This window comes from Enhydra lutris, unplaced genomic scaffold (assembly GCF_002288905.1).
Source record: "Enhydra lutris kenyoni isolate GAN:26980312 unplaced genomic scaffold, ASM228890v2 scaffoldscaffold10, whole genome shotgun sequence".
Taxonomy (NCBI): domain Eukaryota; kingdom Metazoa; phylum Chordata; class Mammalia; order Carnivora; family Mustelidae; genus Enhydra; species Enhydra lutris.
Genome location: NW_019154094.1, coordinates 6,559,022 through 6,577,528, shown reverse-complemented (window position 1 = coordinate 6,577,528; position 18,507 = coordinate 6,559,022). Strand labels below are relative to the sequence as shown.

The window sequence follows — 18,507 nt, the reverse complement described above, 5'->3', positions numbered from 1 at the left end:
ACTGGCTAGTAGCAGCAATAGCAGGCATTCTTAATTCTGCCCTATCTCAAGAGAATTTTGTTTGTGGCAGGTTTTGTTTTGTTTTGTAGATAACCTTTGTCAGATAAACGATCCTCCCATCCTATTTTGTTAGGATGCCCCCCCCCAGGCCTTTTTGATTCTATTGAGAGATGAGCTTTTAGTTTCTCTACTTATCTGTTGATGTAGTGAATACATTGATAGATTGCTCTAAGGCATTATTAGCCAGCCCAGTTCAAGATGTATCTTTTCTGCATTGCTTGATTTGATTTACTAATGTTTATTTTAGGATTTTTTTCACTTAAGTTAGGAGTCAGGAAATTATGGCTCAAGGTCAAATTCAGCCTACAGTCTATTTTTGTATAATTTATGAGCCAGGGGGCGCCTGGGCGGCTCAGTCGATTAAGCGTGTGTCTTTGGCTCAGGTTGTGATGTCAGGATCCTTGAGGTCAAGCCACAAGTTGGGCTCCTCCTCAGCCGGGAGTCTCATTGTCCCTGTCCCTTTGCTCCTCCCCCCTGCTTGTGTTCTCTCTTTCTCTCTCTCTAACGGATAAATAAATCTTTTAAAAAAAATTTATGAACTAAGAATGTTTTCCACATTTTAAAATAATTGACAGAAAATCAAAAGGAGAAAAACATTTCATGGCAGGTGATGTACACTATTGAAATTTCAGTGTCTATAAATAAAGTTTATTATAACCCAGACACACTCATTCATTTGTGTGTTGTCTGTGGGAGCTTTCATACTGTAATGGCAGGGTTGAGTCCAGGCAGGTTTTGCTTTGCACAGTAGTTCAGGACCGTAAAAATGGCCATGCAGGCAAAGCAAAGTTAATAATCAGTTAGAAAAATTATGATTGTTTTGTGATCTTTTTTTGTTTGTTTTTAAATATTTTATTTATTTATTTGACAGACAGAGATCACAAGCAGGCAGAGAAGCAGGCAGAGAGAGAGGAAGGGAAGCAGACTCCCCGCCAAGCAGAGAGCCCGATGCGGGGCTCGATCCCAGAACCCTGGGATCATGACCTGAGCTGAAGGCAGAGGCTTTAAACCACTGAGCCACCCAGGCGCCCCTGATTGTTTTGTGATCTTTAAAAACTTTGTAAGATCTCTTAGCGTAAAGTTAATATTTAGTACACTGTAATTCAAAACATTAAAAACATGGAGAATTGAAATGTTTGATTTGTTTGGAAAAAACCTACCAGGAATAATTTGAACAGTATCAGGCTTCTTACCATATAACTTGTGATGTGGAGTGGGCATCTTTTCCGTATCTTTTCTACTCCTTTCTAAGTTTAGATCAACTTCCAACATTTTATCCTTTGTGTTTTCATTGCCACAGAGTATGGTCAGAGTTCTTCTTCTTTTTTTTTTTTTTAAGATTTTTTTTTTTATTTGACAGAGATCAGAAGTAGGCAGAGAGGCAGGCAGAGAGAGAGAGAGAGAGAGAGGAGGAAGCAGGCTCCCTGCCGAGGGGAGAGCCTGATGTGGGACTTGATCCCAGGACCCTGAGATCATGACCTGAGCCAAAGGCAGAGGCTTAACCCACTGAGCCACCCAGGTGCTCCATCAGAGTTCTTCTAATGTGCGACTTCTTGCTAGCATCACTTCCTCCAAGGCATTTTCATTTTTTTCACCAAACCATTGTCCTCATTTGTGGAGATAAGCTTACCCTCACAGTTCCTCTGGCAGCATATCCAGACACTCTTTTGAATGGTGGTAGTATCAGCATTCCCCCAGTGAGCTATTTTTTCTGTGACTACATTTACGTTTGATTTGAATTTCACTTTGAATTACTACTTTTTGATTCTTTGCTGCACATTCATTTTTGTAGGCCAGTTCTTTCAATTATTCATTTTTGTTTTTTGTAAAATACCACATGGGTTTATCATTGGGAGATGAGGAGGCAACACCACCATTTATGTAGGAACTGAATAACAGATGCCCAGTGACCAGTCACCAACAGGCTTTGAAGAAGTGATGTGAAGGGCACCTGGGTTAAGTCTCTGACTCTTGATCTTGGTCATGATCTCAGGGTTGGGAGATTGAGCCTAGGGGGCTCCTCGCTCAGTGGGGAGTCTGCTTGGAATTGTCTCTCTGCCTCTCCCACTTCCCCTCCCTCCCCTCTAAAATAAATAAACAAAATCTTAAAAAAAAAAAAAAAGAAAAAAGAAAAGTGATGTGATAGGTAATTGATCTCCATGTGCACCTGTTATTTATATAGTGATTTGTAGACTGAAGAGCTAACAGCAGATTTTGTACTTTATGCGATTACTCGTGGTTAATATACCATGGTGACTGAAACTTGAACCATGTTATTGGGGAGTGGTGTTATTTAACTAAATCATGGTAACTGAAATTTGTGCATGTTAGAACCATGTAAAGCAAGGACTGCCTATATTTGTGACAAAGTGTATGGACCACAGAATTTAAATAGTTTACTCTCTGTCTCTGTACAGAAAATGTTTGCTGACCCCTGAAATAAGTTTGTAAGTTTATTTTGGCTTATAATTTTCCATTATTGGGTTCTTCTTGTCTGGTTTTGTAGCAGGTACATACTATCAATAATCACATAAACAATACCAAATATGTAAAACACATACAATGTTCCACGCCCTATTTTCTTTCTTTCTTTTTTTTTTTTTTTAAAGATTTTATTTATTTATTTGACAGACAGAGATCATGAGTAGGCAGAGAGGCAGACAGACAGACAGAGAGGTGGAAGCAGGCTCCCTGCAGAGCAGAGAGCCCGATGAGGGGCTCGATCCCAGGACCCTAGGACCATGACCTGAGCCGAAGGCAGAGGCTTTAACCCACTGAGCCACCCAGGCGCCCCCCTGTTTTCTATATTAACAGATCCAGAAAGTAGTTAACACTATTACCCCAACTAACATTTGAGGAAACTGAAGCAAAAAGGTGAAGAAACTTGCGCAGGGTCACATAGATACTAAGTGGTGGAAACCAACTTTGAAACTCTGGCAGTCTGGCTGGAATGTGGGCCTCTAATCAGTGCATTATATTTTTGTTAACCTCATAAAATGATTTGGTGAGAATTCTTCTATTTTCTAGAGTTTGTGTTAGATTGGAGTTACCTGCATCTTGAATATTAGTTAGAACTCCTATAAAATCGGGGGTGTGTGTGTAAGACTTAAAAATAATTGTTTCAATTCTATAATTGATTTGGGACTATTTAGGTTTTCTGTTTATTATAAAATTTTGGATCAGTTATTGTAATATATTCTCTTTTAGAAACTGGTCGTTTAAAAAAAATTTTTTTAAGTAATCTTTCACCCACTGGGGGGCTCAAACTCACAATCCCAAGATCAAGAGTCCTGTGCTCCACCGACTGAGGCAGCCAGGCACCCTGGAACTGGTCTTTTTCATCTGATTTTTTATATTTGTTGGCATAGTTGTTGATAATCTCTTTTTCCTCTGCCACATTTGTAGCATTATTCTTTTCCTTCCTAAAATTGTTCATTTATGCCGTCTCTTCTTTTTTGGTCAGTCTTACCAAAGGTTTGTTAACTTTATTACTCCTCAAAGAGGACTTTTGCTTTGTTGATCTTCTCTTTTCTTTCTTTGCGCTTTTTTTTGGTTCAAGATTTTATTTCCTTCCTTTGGTTTTCTTCAGATTTATTTTTACCTAACTCTTTAAGATGGATCTTAAGACTAATTTACTTATATCCTTCTTTTTCTAATAAAAGCACTTAAGGCTGGAGACTTCCTCAAATTCTCTCTTTAAGTATATTCCACAAGCTTTGCTATGTAGTATTTTTGCTATTATTCAGTTCTAAGTGTTTTTTCATTTCTATTTTGATGAGTTATTTGCCATGTGTTTTAAAATTTCCCAATAAATTTTTGAAAAATTCAGGTTTTTGTCTCTAACTTATTTATGATGCTTCCTAAATGTATATTGTACAATAATGATTTTTTAAATAAAGTTTTTATTTAAATTCCAGTTAGTTAACACAGTGTCATATTAGTTTCAAGTGTACAGTAGAGTGATTTAACACTTACACGCAACACCTGGTGCTCATCACAACAGGTGCACTCCTTCGTCCCCATCACCTATTTCACCCATCCCTCCACTCAGCTCCTCTCTGGTAACGACCAGTTTGTTCTCTTACAATAATGATTTTTAAAATTGAGATTTGTCTTATGTCCTAGCATACATTTACTTTACAAATGAAATGTCCTGTGTGTGTGCCAGAAAAGTGTCTTTTCCAGTGTACTCTGTAGTCCCAATAGCTGAAACTTGTATATTGAGTTGTTCAGACATTACATGTCCTTACTGATTTTTTTTAAATTTTATTTTTTATAAACATATAATATATTTTTATCCCCAGGGGTACAGGTGTGTGAATCACCAGGTTTACACACTTCACAGCACTCACCATAGCAGTCCTTACTGATTTTTGTCTACACGATGTATCAGTTACTGAGGGAGGTGTATTGCAGTATCCCCCTATGAAGGAGGACCCATCTGTTTCTTTTCATTAATGGCAGTTTTATGTTTGTATTTAATTTTTAGTGAAGTATAGTTGATACACAATGTCACATTAGTTTTGGCTGTACAACTAGTGATTGGACCAGTTTTTATGTTATGCTGTGCTCACCACAAGTGTAGTTACCATCTGTCCCCATACGGTGCTGTTACAACATTATTGACTATATTCCCTATGCTGTGCCTTTTACTCCCATGACTTAACTCATATCATATCTGGAAGCCTGTATTCTAGCCTGGAAGCATGGAAACCCACTCCCTTTCCCTTTCACCCATTTTGCCCATTTACTAGTATTAAATATTAATCTTGTATGTTCCTAACAGAGTCTCTCTATCCCTTCTATCGCCCTCTCCACTGGCAAGCATGAGTTTGTTCTCTGAATTTATAGGTCTCTTTCTGCGTTTTTGTTGTTGTTGTTGTTTTGTTTTGTTTTGTTTTTGGAGTCCACATAAAAGTGAAATCATATGGTATTTGTCTTTCTCTGACTTATTTCACTTAACCTAATGCCCTCTAGGTCCATCCATGTTGTTGCAGATGGCAAGAGCTCATCCTTTTTTATGTTGAGTAATAATGAAATTTTGTGTGTGTGCGTGCATGTGTATATGTGTACGTATCACATCATCTTCATCCGTTCAGCTGTTGTTCGCCTCTTGGAATGCTTCCATATCTCGGCTGTTAGAAATAATGCTGCAGTAAACATAGGGATGTATATGCCTTTTTGAATTAGTATTTTTATTTTGGATGAAATGTTACATTTTTAAAATAGCTGTGGTGCTAGGTTCACACAAGGTTAGTATTTAATATTGGTAAATTAAAAAATACTGGTAAGTCATAGCAAATTGAACTTGTCACTTTATTTCTACTAATGGATTTTTTGCTTAGAGTCTCTCTCTCTCTCTCTCTCTCTCTCTCGCACACACACACACACACACAAATCCCCCAACTGCTATGAGTGTTAGCAAGGGCCATAGCATGTAGGAGCCACCTCTCCTAGGGATGTCTGGGATTACATCCCTTCCCTTCACGTGGCTCTCAGCCAGTGACTGCCTGATGAGGGTTACAAAAACCTGGCTCCCTTACCTCATGGTGGGATTGGCTCTGTGGTGTGATTGTGCTTTATAGCTTCCCAGACAGGAGGTGTAGGCTAACCTTTAGCTGAAACCATAGTTTTGCTGCTCTTCCCTCCCTTACAGATTCCTCCTGAAGGCACTCCCTCCGTAAATCACTTGTATAGAATCCCTGTCAGGCTCTTCTTCTAAAAAACTCTTATCTAATAAGCACCCACCTTCTCAAAAAGGGAGAATTTGATCTCTTTCTAGTGTTAAGTGTTAACAAATTCTGTCTTATGTTTCATTTCAATGAACTTTGTCTTCAAGTAGGTTGTTGATTAATTGAGTAGCTCTCAATCGTGGGTGCCCTTCAGAATCAACACTTAAAAACTGAAATTGCCCCCCTCAGTCCCTGAATGACTCTGATCCGGTGGCATTTCACTTTGACTCAGATCTTTACTTCCGTTTCAGGTAAAATGTTAAAAGTGATGTTAATTATTAACGTGAAAGAGTCCTTTGATTTTTACTTTGCTTGTTCAGTTTTCACTTAGTGTTATTTTTGCTTCTAGGCCTTTTTTTTTTTTTTTTTACCCCCTTCCCTCATTTGAAAGCATCCATAAGGCACTTTTATGTTAAAGGCAAGTCATTTACTACCACTACTAAGGTCTTTATACAAAATGCCTGCTAACTACTCCTGTAGCGTTTGTGCTTTCTTCTCTCCTGCTCAGAAGAGCAGGGCTGTTCTACCCCAATACTGATTCTGTGCCCAGAACCCACAGTGGAAGAGCCAGAAGGGTCCTTCAGCTAGGCAGGTGTCAAGTCCAGCGAGAGAAGTCTGTGTCATGATATGGAACAGAGCACACTCAGCAGGATGAATGTGCAGCTGAGATCCGACCAGGTGTCACTACTGTACTAGATGCCCAGGATAAAAGGTGAAAAAGATGTGTCCCTGCCATCTAGGAACTCCCAAGTCCAATGGGACTCTGGAGGAGACACACATTATATGTGTCTGTGATAAATAATTACAGAATTATCAGCACAGATCCTCATTCTCCTCTTAATTCAGTCTTTCATTTTCCTTTATGTTCACTGACATCTTAAACAATAAAATAGCTCACGCTCTGGCTCTGAGCTTAAGAGAGATACTTCCCTTGGCTTGATGGAGAGATTTTTTTTTTCTTAAACAGTTCTCAAGAGCTGGGTGCTGATGAAGTGTGAATAGTTTTTCCCTTCACCCAATTTCCCCAACACTAGGTAATCTTAAAATTACACAGTATATTTACTACTTGACAGACACATGTGAGCTGGTACGATGGAGATTTCACATTTTAATAACTACAAAATATGTTTTACACAGTGATGCTAACATGACGGTGGTAGCTTATCTCTTCAACAAAATGCTATTTGTTTCGGCCGTATTGCATCATGTTGTTGTGCTTTTCTAAAAGCAGAGGGCTATTTTTACTGCCTGCCTAATAATGATTAGATGACCAGCATGGAGAGCTGGCTTGTATGGTTACTCCTTGTTGGCTTTCTTTTCGTGATTGCGGACAACTTGATTGCTCTGGCATAAAGCTATGTTTGGAAAGAAGAAGAAATGAGGTGAATATGCTAGTTAATGGTGACCCTTCAGCCTTGAATATATTTATTCTTTTTCCAGTTCTGAAGAATTTTTTGTAGTTTTAGCACCTCTGATTAATTTCAAATTAGACCTACTTGTTTTTTGTTGGTTTTGGTTGGTTGGTTTGTTTTTAAAGCAGGCTCCATGCCTAGAGTGGAGCCCACTGTGGGGCTTGAACTCATGACCCTGGGATCTAGATCTGAGCTGAGAGCAAGAGTCGATGCTTAACCCACTGAGCCACTCAGGCGCCCCAGACCTTTTTTTTTTTTTTTTTTTTAAGATTTAAAAAAATTTATTGGTGAGAGAGAGCTAGCGTGTGTGCATAAGCAGGGGGTGGTGGCAGGCAGAGGGAGAATCAGGCTCCCCTCTGAGCAAAGAGCCCAACTTGGGACTTGATCCTAGGACTCTGGGATCACAACCTGAGGTAAAGGCAGACAACCTACCGAGCCACAAAGGTGTTCCTACTTTTTATTAACTTTGGTCATACCATCTTAGAAGTCTATTCAGCTAGCCCCTTTGTTTTGTTGGTTTTTGTTGTTTTAGCCATCTTCTGTGTAAAGTAATTGACTAAGAGAAGATACACACATTGCTTAGACATGGTCCTTCCTCTTTGGGATCTAGCAGTTATGGGAGCCACTGGTACCTACAACTAACTACAGTACAGATCAGACTGTACTGTTACTATAGAAATACAGGTGAGCTGTTAGTTCTCAATGGTGCCGGGAGAACAGATCTCAGAATGGAATCACAGAAAAGCTGATGGTTGATGATAGTTGATTTCAAGACTCTGACAAGTGAGGAAGGAGTGAAGAGCATTTGTAGTGTGGAGAGCAGTATGAGCAAGGCCGTGTGGTGATGTCAGTGATAGGCTCATAAGATGGCAGCTGGTCCCCTGTTCCCTGAAGTACAGGGAGAGCCTCCAGGGCAAACTGCTGATGGCTGTGGTAGGTCCTAGGTCTGGGTCCATAATCCTATAGGATTATGGATATCACACAAAGGAGTTTGGAGTGTTTTTTTCCTAATAGGGATTGGGGTCCTTTTAAATCAGCTCAGATTTTTTTCCCCCCTGATCTTCAGGACTCCTCCCAGTTGCTGTTATACTTTAAGAAGAAGAGGTAAGGCAAGGCAAAAAAATAGATTTGGAAGTACAGTGGTGTCATTGTGTCAGATAAAACAGAAACTGCAAAATTCCAAGATTTTGTCAATTCTTTTACACCCTGCTCGTGTTTCTGGTGTTTGCTGGATCTCCCCTTAGCCGGATCCTCAGTCTGGCTTTCTTTATAAATGACTTGTTTCTTCTCTTTCCTTTTTTTGTCAGCTGTTAAAGTGAGGGAATTGGAATCTAGATTATTTGAACTGGTGTTTTTATAAAAGCCTTTAGAGATCTTAAGTGTTTAGAAATAATTTTTTGGGTAGGTGTAGTTTGAAACTCTGAATGTGTTTGGTTCTTAATTAGACTGAGGAAGGATAAGCGGGATGAATAGTAACTTTTTTTTTTTTAAAGATTTATTTATTTGTTGGAGAAAGGAGAGAGAGAGAGCAGGAACATGGGGAGTGGCAGGCAGAGGGAGAAACAGGCTCCGTGCTGGGCAAGGAGCCTGATGTGGGACTCGATTCCAGCACCCTGGGATCATGATCTGAGCTGAAGGCAGATGCTTAATTGAGCCACCCAGGTGTCCCTGAATGGCAACATTAAAAAAAAAACTATTTTTTTCCCCACAATTCCGGGGCAATAGGTATTGAGAATCATCCTAAGATTGACTTTTTTTTTAAATTGAAATAAAATTGAAGAGTCGCTCTTAAGGATGGTTAGAGCAGAAATTTAAGTGCTGTGTCATTGTCGCCTCTTGCTTGGCGCACATTACCAGACTTCAGCAGACACCGTGCTGAGTGGATCACATGGCTAACAGTGGGAGGTATCTGGTGTAGATGATTCTTCTTGGAGAAATAGGTTTAAAATCACTGGGACAGAAGTGTGGCAGGCAGGTGCCTGTTTAGAGGTCCAAAATGCGTTCGGTCAGGACTGAACACAGACTGCCTGTATAGTTCCTGTAAGTATGCAAGCTAGGCATTGAGGCTCGGGCTGCAAGGTTTTATGTATGTGAATATGTGTGTGCATGTGTGTGCAGTGTTTGTATGTTTCGAGGACAGAGTTCCCTAAAATTGCATAGGGAAAAGGAACTCTTTGTTTTTGGGACTACATGGAAGTAAAGTCCACGCACTCTTCCATACAGGAATGTCACTGGGCAATAGCCTCAGCTATTCTAGTAATCAAGGGCTTTCTCCTGTTGCAATCCTGTGATGAACAGGACAAGTGGTGGTTCTGAATGGAACCCTGTGGAGCCTGCAAATACCATCCGTTCATAATAGTACAGCTGTTGTCCTTGAAGTGTGTAGGGAGGTACCTGGGGGTGGAAACTTAATATATTCTGCAGGGGTTTGGGGCTTATTGCTAGGATAGTCAAGACATTGCTGAGCTGTGCCTTTGCCATTCTGGTTCTGGGGAAGAGCCGGAGAAATTCCGATTAGCCTCAGGGATCACATGTGCCTGTGAGCTCTGTAAGATGGTAGCTGATTCCCATACAGCCATCAGCTGTATGGGAATAAAAATCGTTTTTTTACAACAAGTAGAAATTGGTTTTACTTTGAATGAAATACCGTTCTGATTGAAAGTATAAATCAAACTAGTTTTCTAGTTAAATAAATTGAAAGCAGAACACAGACACCAGACAAATAAGGGTCAGCTTGCTATGTAATAGACCTCTGAAAGGACTTAATTAATCTGAGGGGGCGCCTGGGTGGCTCAGTTGGTTAAGCATCTGCCTTCACCTTGGGTCATGATCCCAGGATCCTGGGATTGAGTCCTGAGTCCGGCTCCCTGCTCAGTAGGGAGCCTGCTTCTCCCTCTGACTTCTTCCCTCTCGTGCTCTCTCCCATTCTCACTCTCTTTCTCAAATAAATAGATAAAATCTTAAAAACAACAACAACAAAAAAACAATCTGAGGAATAGAGTCCCTAGTTAGTAACTGAAAGTTTGCTAGGCAGACTTAAAAAAATCTCATGTTGAATATGAAATCTTTATGATGCAGGCTATACCACCACCATGTCAGATTATAAATGGTCTCTGGAACTGGCTGGGATGCTGGGTTTCTTCCAAGCCTGAAGAACAAGCACTTCATTTTGGTCCCAGCACTTTCACTAATGTCCTGGGATAGCAGCTTAGTGTTGGCCTCAGAATTCTCTGCCGTTTAGATCAGTCATGCCAAAAAAAAAAAAAAAAAAGAAAAGAAAAGAAAATATGAGCCCCACGGATCTTTTTAGTTCTATATCTTATCCATAATTCACCCCTCTATCCCCGCTGCCCAAAAACCTGATAGAATATTAATTATGGAGAAAATTTAAGTGAGCATTATGAGCAGTCTTCTCCTTTTTTTTTTTTTTTAAATTTTATTTATTTATTTGACAGAGACAGATCACAAATAGAGAGGCAGGCAGAGAGAGAGGGGGAAGTAGGCTCCCTGCTGAGCAGAGCCTGATGTGGGCCTCGATCCCAGGACCCTGAGATTATGACCTGAGCTCAAGGCAGAGGCTTCACCCACTGAACCACCCAGGTGCCCCAGTCTTCTGCCGTTTTCAGAATTATTATTAAATGTTTATTTACTAAGTTGGTTATTTGGACCTCAGAAGCATTTCCCTTAGATACTAATTGAAAAACAGTAATTTTATTTTTCAGTTAGTCCAGGTGACTGTGAAGAAAATTTTTTTCTTTCTTTTAAAACTAACAGGAGGTAATATTTTAAAAGAGCTTGCCTTTGACATTGTATAACTTCCCTTTCTTTGACATCCTAGGACCTCTGGGACCACATATCCTCTCTCTACTTTGATACCTTATCCAGATCTTCTTTGTTTCCTGAAATGTTCCGTGTTGCTAAATTAGTATTCTTACCCCCTTTCACACTAAAACCAAAACCTCAAATACTTTCCATGGAATTGATCTCTGGGATTAAGAGGAAAATTAACTTGATAAGAACTGAACTCACACTAAGGTGGAATGATGGGCCTTCTGGGATGTAAGTCCCTTTACCCCCTTCAAAACTGTGAAACAGGATTCTACACTTTTAAAAAGAGAATGCTGACCACCACAAATAATCTTGGTACAGGTTTGGCAAATGTGACAGAGTGAAATGAAAATGTGACAGTGGCTGTGCAAAGTGTCTCACTATGTTAGTGGGAATTAGGCTTCTATTTCTCTTTTTCATCATGAGTTTTCTTGCTCCACTTTAGCTTCAAAGGAGCACCTTTGGGAGGGTGGAGGGGCCAGGGCGAAGGAAGTAGATCCCGGAGGACAAAGTCAGCAACAGGCAATTTGCAGACTAGATTGCTAATGGTAATTTCTCATCAGACACAATCAGCACAGATCTGGAGTGAGTGACTGACTATAGGTAAGACTGACCTAACATTTTTTTTTTTTTTTTTAAGATTTTATTTATTTATTTGACAGAGGGAGACACAGCGAGAGAGGGAACACAAGCAGGGGGAGTGGGAGAAGGAGAACCAGGCTTCTCACTGAGCAGGGAGCCCAATGCAAGGTTTGATCCTGGTACCCCAGGATCATGACCTGAGGCAGATGCCTAACGGCTGAGCCACCCAGGCACCCCTGACTTAATATTTTCAAGAGGAATTTTGGGACCTTGAGAAGTTGCCCATACTTCTGTGTATTTAAATAAATTGTGAACAACCAGTCTCTATAGATCTAGAAAATCGTTCAGTAACTAATTCCAGAGTATGTAATCTAAAGTAAACCATACAACAGAGGAGATGCTTTGTGAGCTCATCATATCTTATTTACTCCGCATGAGTACATGGCTATTAATAGTCAGAGGCTAGTCAAGAGCCCAAAATTCTGTTCTGTGCTTCATCATCTTGTCATGTCAGTATTTCTTGTCTTCGTTCACATATTTTCAAAACTCTTCTCAACAGATAGTTTCACTTCAGGCATGTAGTCAGAATGAAAGATCAGATGTCCAAAGCGCTATGCTTGAAAACTGTGTGTTCTCTTGGGGCCTGGTTAAATAATATGGGGCTTATTTTTTGGCATAGTGGTGTCAAGTCTCCTTTGATGTTAGCCAGAACTGGGTGGAGTTTCTTAAGCTCCAGTCAGATTTGCTCAAGCAGGGCACTGTGCAGTGATGAGTTTGTTTTTAGTCTCTCCCTTTGCCAAAAAGCTCTTGCCTTTTAATAAATCTGCACCCAGTTATAATTGGGAGTACTTGACATATAAAAGTCAGGCATGCACATTGAGGATCTGTGTGCAATTTATTTCTAATTTAAGTGATGAATCTAAATTATAAGCAGCTTATAGAATAATCAGCCTCAGGAATCATTTAACATACCACTCTCATTTTACAGATTAGGGAACTCACCCCCTGACTGTGACTCACGGGAAGCTTTAGATTAAACTGGTGCCTCAGTGAGGTATAGAAACTTCTGTACCTAGCTTTTTTTTTTTTTTTTTTTTTTTTTTTTGCCTCCCAGAAACAAAGCCTTTTAAAGGTAAAACTTTTATACAGATAAGAAAGGTATAGTAGATGCCACGACGTGGATGGAACTAGAGAGCATTATGCTTAGCGAAATAAGTCAGTCAGAGAAAGACAACTATCATATGATCTCCCTGATACGAGGAAGTGGAGATGCAACGTGGGGGGTTTGGGGGGGTAGGAATAAATGAAACAAGATAGGATGGGGAGGGAAACAAACCATAAGAGACTCTTAGTCTCACAAAACAAACTGAGGGTTGCTGCGGGGAGGGAGAGGGTGGTTGGGTTATGGACATTGGGGAGGGTATGTGCTATGGTGAGTGCTGTGAAGTGTGTAAACCTGGTGATTCACAGACTTGTACCCCTGGGGCTAATAATACATTATATGTTAATAAAAAATTAAAAAATTAAAAAAAAAAAGATGAAAAGAACCTGGGTCCTTGAAAGTCATTGAGTTACTGAATTGATCAGCCATGATATTGCCTTCTTCTGGGACTCCTGTAATGGAGGATAATAAATGCTTATTTTTATTGGAGAAAAAAAAGGGTATAGTGTAAATAGTCAAGAAGAGATCATTTCTTTTTAGTAGGTAGTCCTCATTCACAAGAGTATATTTTTGGATCTTCCTGAATATCCAGATTTGAGAGTAACATTGTGCCATATGCTTATGTCCATAAATTACATAACTCAACATTTTAAGGCATAACTGAATATTAAGTGACCTTAAATGGTTCTGTGAGTGTGGGATGAAATTCACCCATGAATTCATTAAAATCAATTCCAAAACACTGGCAGAACCTGTTTAACAAACCTGTAGAACACTTATTTATTATACTTGTATATATTTTAGAATAGAATAACTATAAAATTGAATCATGTTTAATTTATTGAAAACTGGGGCTTCCTGGATAAAAGCCAGTACTTCATTTTCCATAAGTAAATTGTGTGTGTGTGTGTGTGTGTGTGTGTGTAAATCATATTTCTATTTATATGTAGTGACAAGAAAGGAAGATCTAAGCTGTGTTGAGATATAGTTTCTGGGTGGTTGGCTAGATGCACTCTGAGCCAAATGACCTTCTTGCTTTCCAGCTGTCTAATTTTCTATCAGTTTTACCTTCTTAGGCTGAATTTAAGCCGCTATTCATAGTCCATGAACCGCATGTCAGCCCAGGAAGTGGTTTGGGAGGTTGGGGTGGGGGTAAAGAGGGAAAGATGATGGTGGATAAAGAGCTGCCCTTTGAGAATATGCACTCGGGTAAATGAGATTGGAAAGATATTGTTGGTTTTGTCTGCATTTTCACCTGTGTCCTAAATTAGGGAGTTTGAGTGGATTACATGGAATAGGTGTCCTAGGTATGTATTATGGAAAAAATAGAGCTACTGTTAGGGATGGTACAGATACCCTTTCAAATGTTCTTTGACCTTGAAACTGTTTAATTATAGACATCCTTTATTATTTTTGGTTCATAATAGGTTTCAAATGCTAACTGGTAATAATAGTTATCATAAAAAAGGGAAAAGCAGTTACTTTTTATGGAACTTATTGACATTAAATTTGTCAGGCTTTTAAAAAGTTCTTTCATGAGTCATTTTTCAGCGTTTTTTCCTGGCAGGACCTGGAGAGACAATCATACTTTACATGTAAAGTGGCCTGGGTGGCATATAGAGTAGGAGTGCCCATCCATATTCATGTGTTGTGAATGGGTTGTGTGTGTGCTGCTCCGTACTGATGACGATGATAGGAACTCATGTGTGCAGACAAAGTTTAAGATAGAATCACTGTACTCCTTGGTGTGTATTTCTTTTTCCTTAATAAATTTAGCTGGAGAGAGGTAGACAGTGGAGGACAGTTTTAAAGGAGAGCCTTTAAACATGGCTCGAATCATAGTAGATTCTGGCTTTTAAAAATTTGGGTGGAGGAAAGACTGTGTATTAGTTGAGATTCTTTGCTTGCAAGCAGTAGATTGACTAAATTAGGAGAAAGAAAGATGGAAGGTTGCTCACTTAGACTCGAGAAAGAAGACAACCAGGGCAACTGAACACCTGCCGAGTGGTGCGTCTTCCATTATGAGATACTCCTTTTCCAACAATCTTCTTCCTGGTCATGTGTCCAACACCACTGGGGTGGCTGTTAGTGAATATCGGGGGAGATAAGGAAGAATGAATTTCTAGGCAAACAGAAGCAGTACCTGTCATACAATGCAGCTAAGAATTTCTTTCGTTCTTTTTTATTTTAGTTGTTTTTTTTTTTTTCTTTGTTTTTTTTTTTTTAAGATTGATTTAGGGGCACCTGGGTGGCTCAGTGGGTTAAGCCTCTGCCTTTGGCTCAGGTCATGATCTCAGGGTCCTGGGATCGAGCCCTGCATTGGGCTCCCTGCTCAGCAATGAGCCTGCTTCACCTCCTTTCCCCACCCTGCACCTGCCTCTCTGCCTACATGTGATCTCTGTCAAATACATAAATAAATTTTTTTTTAAGATCGATTTATTCATGAGAGAGAGAGAGAGAGAGCGTGCATGTGCCTGCTGCTGTACATGCGGGGTGGGGGGGAGCAGCAGAGAGAGTGAGAGACCCCTCAAGCTGACCCAACTCGGGGCTCCATCCCAGGACCCCAAGATCACAAGCTGAAGCAAAATCAAGAGTGGGACGGAGACTCACTGATTGAGCCACCCATGTGCCCCTATGCAGCTAAGGATTTCTGTTTGATTTACCTTTGCCTGCTCAAGAAAGCTCTTATGTTCACTTAACCTTTCTGAGTCTCTTGGAGTCTCTATTAAGTTAGACCTTTTGAAAGCAGACACGGTGCCCAGAATACTTTTTTTATTGCCCACTGTGCTATATATGTATCGGGAGCTCAATTTATTGCAGGCCCTTTGGCATTTTTACTACACTATTCCTGTATTTCTGGGCTAGTCACCTGCAGTTTTGCCTGTAGTAGGCTATACTTCTTAACTTCAGGTTGTGTTTAAAATTGGAGAGCCTCATGTTCTGAAAAGATGGTGAGCGCATGACCACACAGAGGGGCTGCCACCCCTAGCTAATCAGGGAACATGTCCGTATTTTTCATGCCAACAGGGCTAGGTATAGTTTGGTTAACGGAGCTATCCACAAGAAATTCATGAAGAAGCATTATTTAACCTCAACAAAATAAGTCTTTTGTCAAGAAAGTTGACTTCATTCTCCTGATAGTAATGTAACCTTTTTTTAAATGGGAATATAATGTAATCTGACCTCCTTTTGTATATTCTTTTAAGAAATATTCTGGGATGTGATTTAGAAATGAAAATGGAAGAGATAGTTGATAAGTTTATAAGACTTGAAATCAAAAGACCTGATATGAGTCTTACTGGCTGTAACTTTGGATAAATTGTTTTTTTTTTTTTTTCCCTTGACAATTTTATTAATGGAAAGGACAAAATGGCTTTTGCTCTGTTTACTTCTGAGAGATGTGAGATAGAGAGTGTTTACTTCGGGTAAGACTGTCAACTGAGCTTTAATTTTCTAATCTGTGAAATGAGGGAGCCTCTTCTAGCTCTCGTTTTAGATTTTATTTCTTTTTTTGTTTAGAACAACTGAGAAGAGTTTTTAGGAATGTGTTTCCCTTTGCACAGTGCCCATCTTATGAAATATTTTTTCCCCCTTAACCAGGCAGTTGCAGTGGTGCAAAATGGCTGACCTCAGTCTTGCAGATGCATTAACAGAGCCACCTCCAGAAATTGAGGAAGAGATAAAACGGGACTTTATTGCCACGCTGGAGGCAGAGGCCTTTGATGATGTTGTGGGAGAAACTGTTGGAAAAACAGACTATATTCCTCTCCTGGATGTTGATGAGAAAACCGGGAATTCAGAATCAAAGAAGAAACCATGCTCAGATACTAGCCAGGTTGAAGGTAAGTAGTTAAGCCAAGCTGCTGAGAAAGCAGATTAGGGATTATGCTTTGGGTCATAATCTTAAAAACTTTGAGTAAACTGAATTGAGTTCTTTAGCATAAGCTAGTCACTTTCTCCTTGGTTTCTAAATTCAGAAATAGATGTAGGTTCATTACCCTTTAGTTGAGTGTGTGTTCATGAAACTGTAGATAAATTTTAATCTAAAGGTTCTTCTATAAAGTCTCAACTATTATATAATCTGCCCAATTTCCTAAATTAAACTATCTGCTCTGCCTTTACTTTGACAGTAGCTTTGTAACAAAGTCAGATATGTAAAATTCTATGTTTACATCAAGACTGAATTTGGAATGGAATCAGGTACCACTTTTTGTCTTCGGGAGTAATTCTAGGTCAGGATTAAACCATGGATTAAATCTTTTTTTTTTTTTTTTAAGATTTTATTTATTTATTGGACAGAGAGATCACAAGTAGGCAGAGAGGCAGGCAGAGAGAGAGGAGGAAGCAGGCTCCCCACTGAGCAGAGAGCCCGATGCGGGGCTCGATCCCAGGACCCTGGGATCACGACCTGAGCCGAAGGCAGAGGCTTAACCCACTGAGCCACCCAGGCGCCCCGGATTAAATCTTTTGAAAGAGGTTTGCTGCTTTTACATGTTGCTGGATCACATTTGCCCACTATTTGGTTGAGGATTTTTGCATTTATGTTTATGTGGGATATTGGTCTATAATTTTCTTGTGATGCCTTTGATTTTAAAATTGAAGTCATGCAGCATCATAAAATAAATTGGGAAATGTTCCCTCCTGTTCTGTTTTCTGGCATAGTTTGTGTAGAATTGATGTTTCCTTCTTTAATGTTGGATAGACTTGGTCGCGGAACCCATCTGGGCCTGGAATTTTCTTGGTCAGGTTTCTTATTAGGAATTAAATTTCTTTAAGAGATGTAGAACTAGTCAGGTTATCTATTTCGTCTTATGTAAGCTTTGGTAGTTTGTATCTTTCAGGAATTGGCACATTTCCTCTAAGTTGTCAAATGGATGGAGATAAAATTGAACTCTTACCTGATTCTTTTAATGTCAGTAGGATCTGTTTTATGCCCCTCTTTCATTATTATATTGGTAATTTGTGTCTCTTTTTTCTTGATGAGTCTGGATAGAGGTTTATCGATTACTGATGTTTTTAAAGATCCAGCTTTTGGTTTCATAGATTTTTCCCCCTATTTTTCCATTTTTAATTTCTGCTCATATTTAATATTTCCTTCCTGCTGCCTGCTTTGAGTTGATTTGCTTATTTTCTGGTTTATATAAGGTTGAAACATTTCTTCTTTTCATAATTGACACAAAATATTATATTAGTTTAAGGCATACAACATAATGACTTCCTATTTTGTGTCTTGTTAGGTAACCACCACAATATGTCTAATTAACATTTTCATCACACATAATTACAATTTTTTAAATTTATTTGACACAGAGATCACAAGTAGGAAGAGAGGCAGGCAGAGAGAGAGGGGGAAGCAGGCTCCCCGCCAAGCAGAGAGCCCGATGCGGGGCTCGATCCCAGGACCCTGAGATCATGACCTGAGCTGAAGGCAGAAGCTTAACCTACTGAGCCACCCAGGTGCACCATAATTACAGATTTGTTCTTTGTGATGAGAATTTTTAAGATCTACTCTCAGTAACTTTCAAGTATACAATGCAGTGTTATTAACTGTAGTTGCCATGCCATACATTTCATCCCCAGGACTGACTAAAAAATTTTTTACAACTGGAAATTTGTACCTTTTGTCTGCCTTCACCCATTTTGCCCACCCTCTACCTCCTACCTCTGGCAACCACTTAAAATGTTACAAATTTCCCTCTAATCGTGGTTTTATATGTGCCCCACAGATTTT

At 39.6% G+C, this 18,507-nt stretch overlaps 1 protein-coding gene across 1 annotated transcript in view; it reads left to right on the top strand.

Annotated features, from left to right (window-relative positions):
- LOC111144179 (microtubule associated protein 4) overlaps positions 1-18,507 on the top strand; it is a 193,967-nt gene that overhangs the window by 52,759 nt on the left and 122,701 nt on the right. Inside the window, exon 2 of the mRNA XM_022498367.1 lies at positions 16,377-16,618. Coding sequence (XP_022354075.1) covers positions 16,396-16,618 — 223 coding nt within the window. The 5' untranslated portion in view covers positions 16,377-16,395. The remainder of the gene's footprint in view (positions 1-16,376; positions 16,619-18,507) is intronic.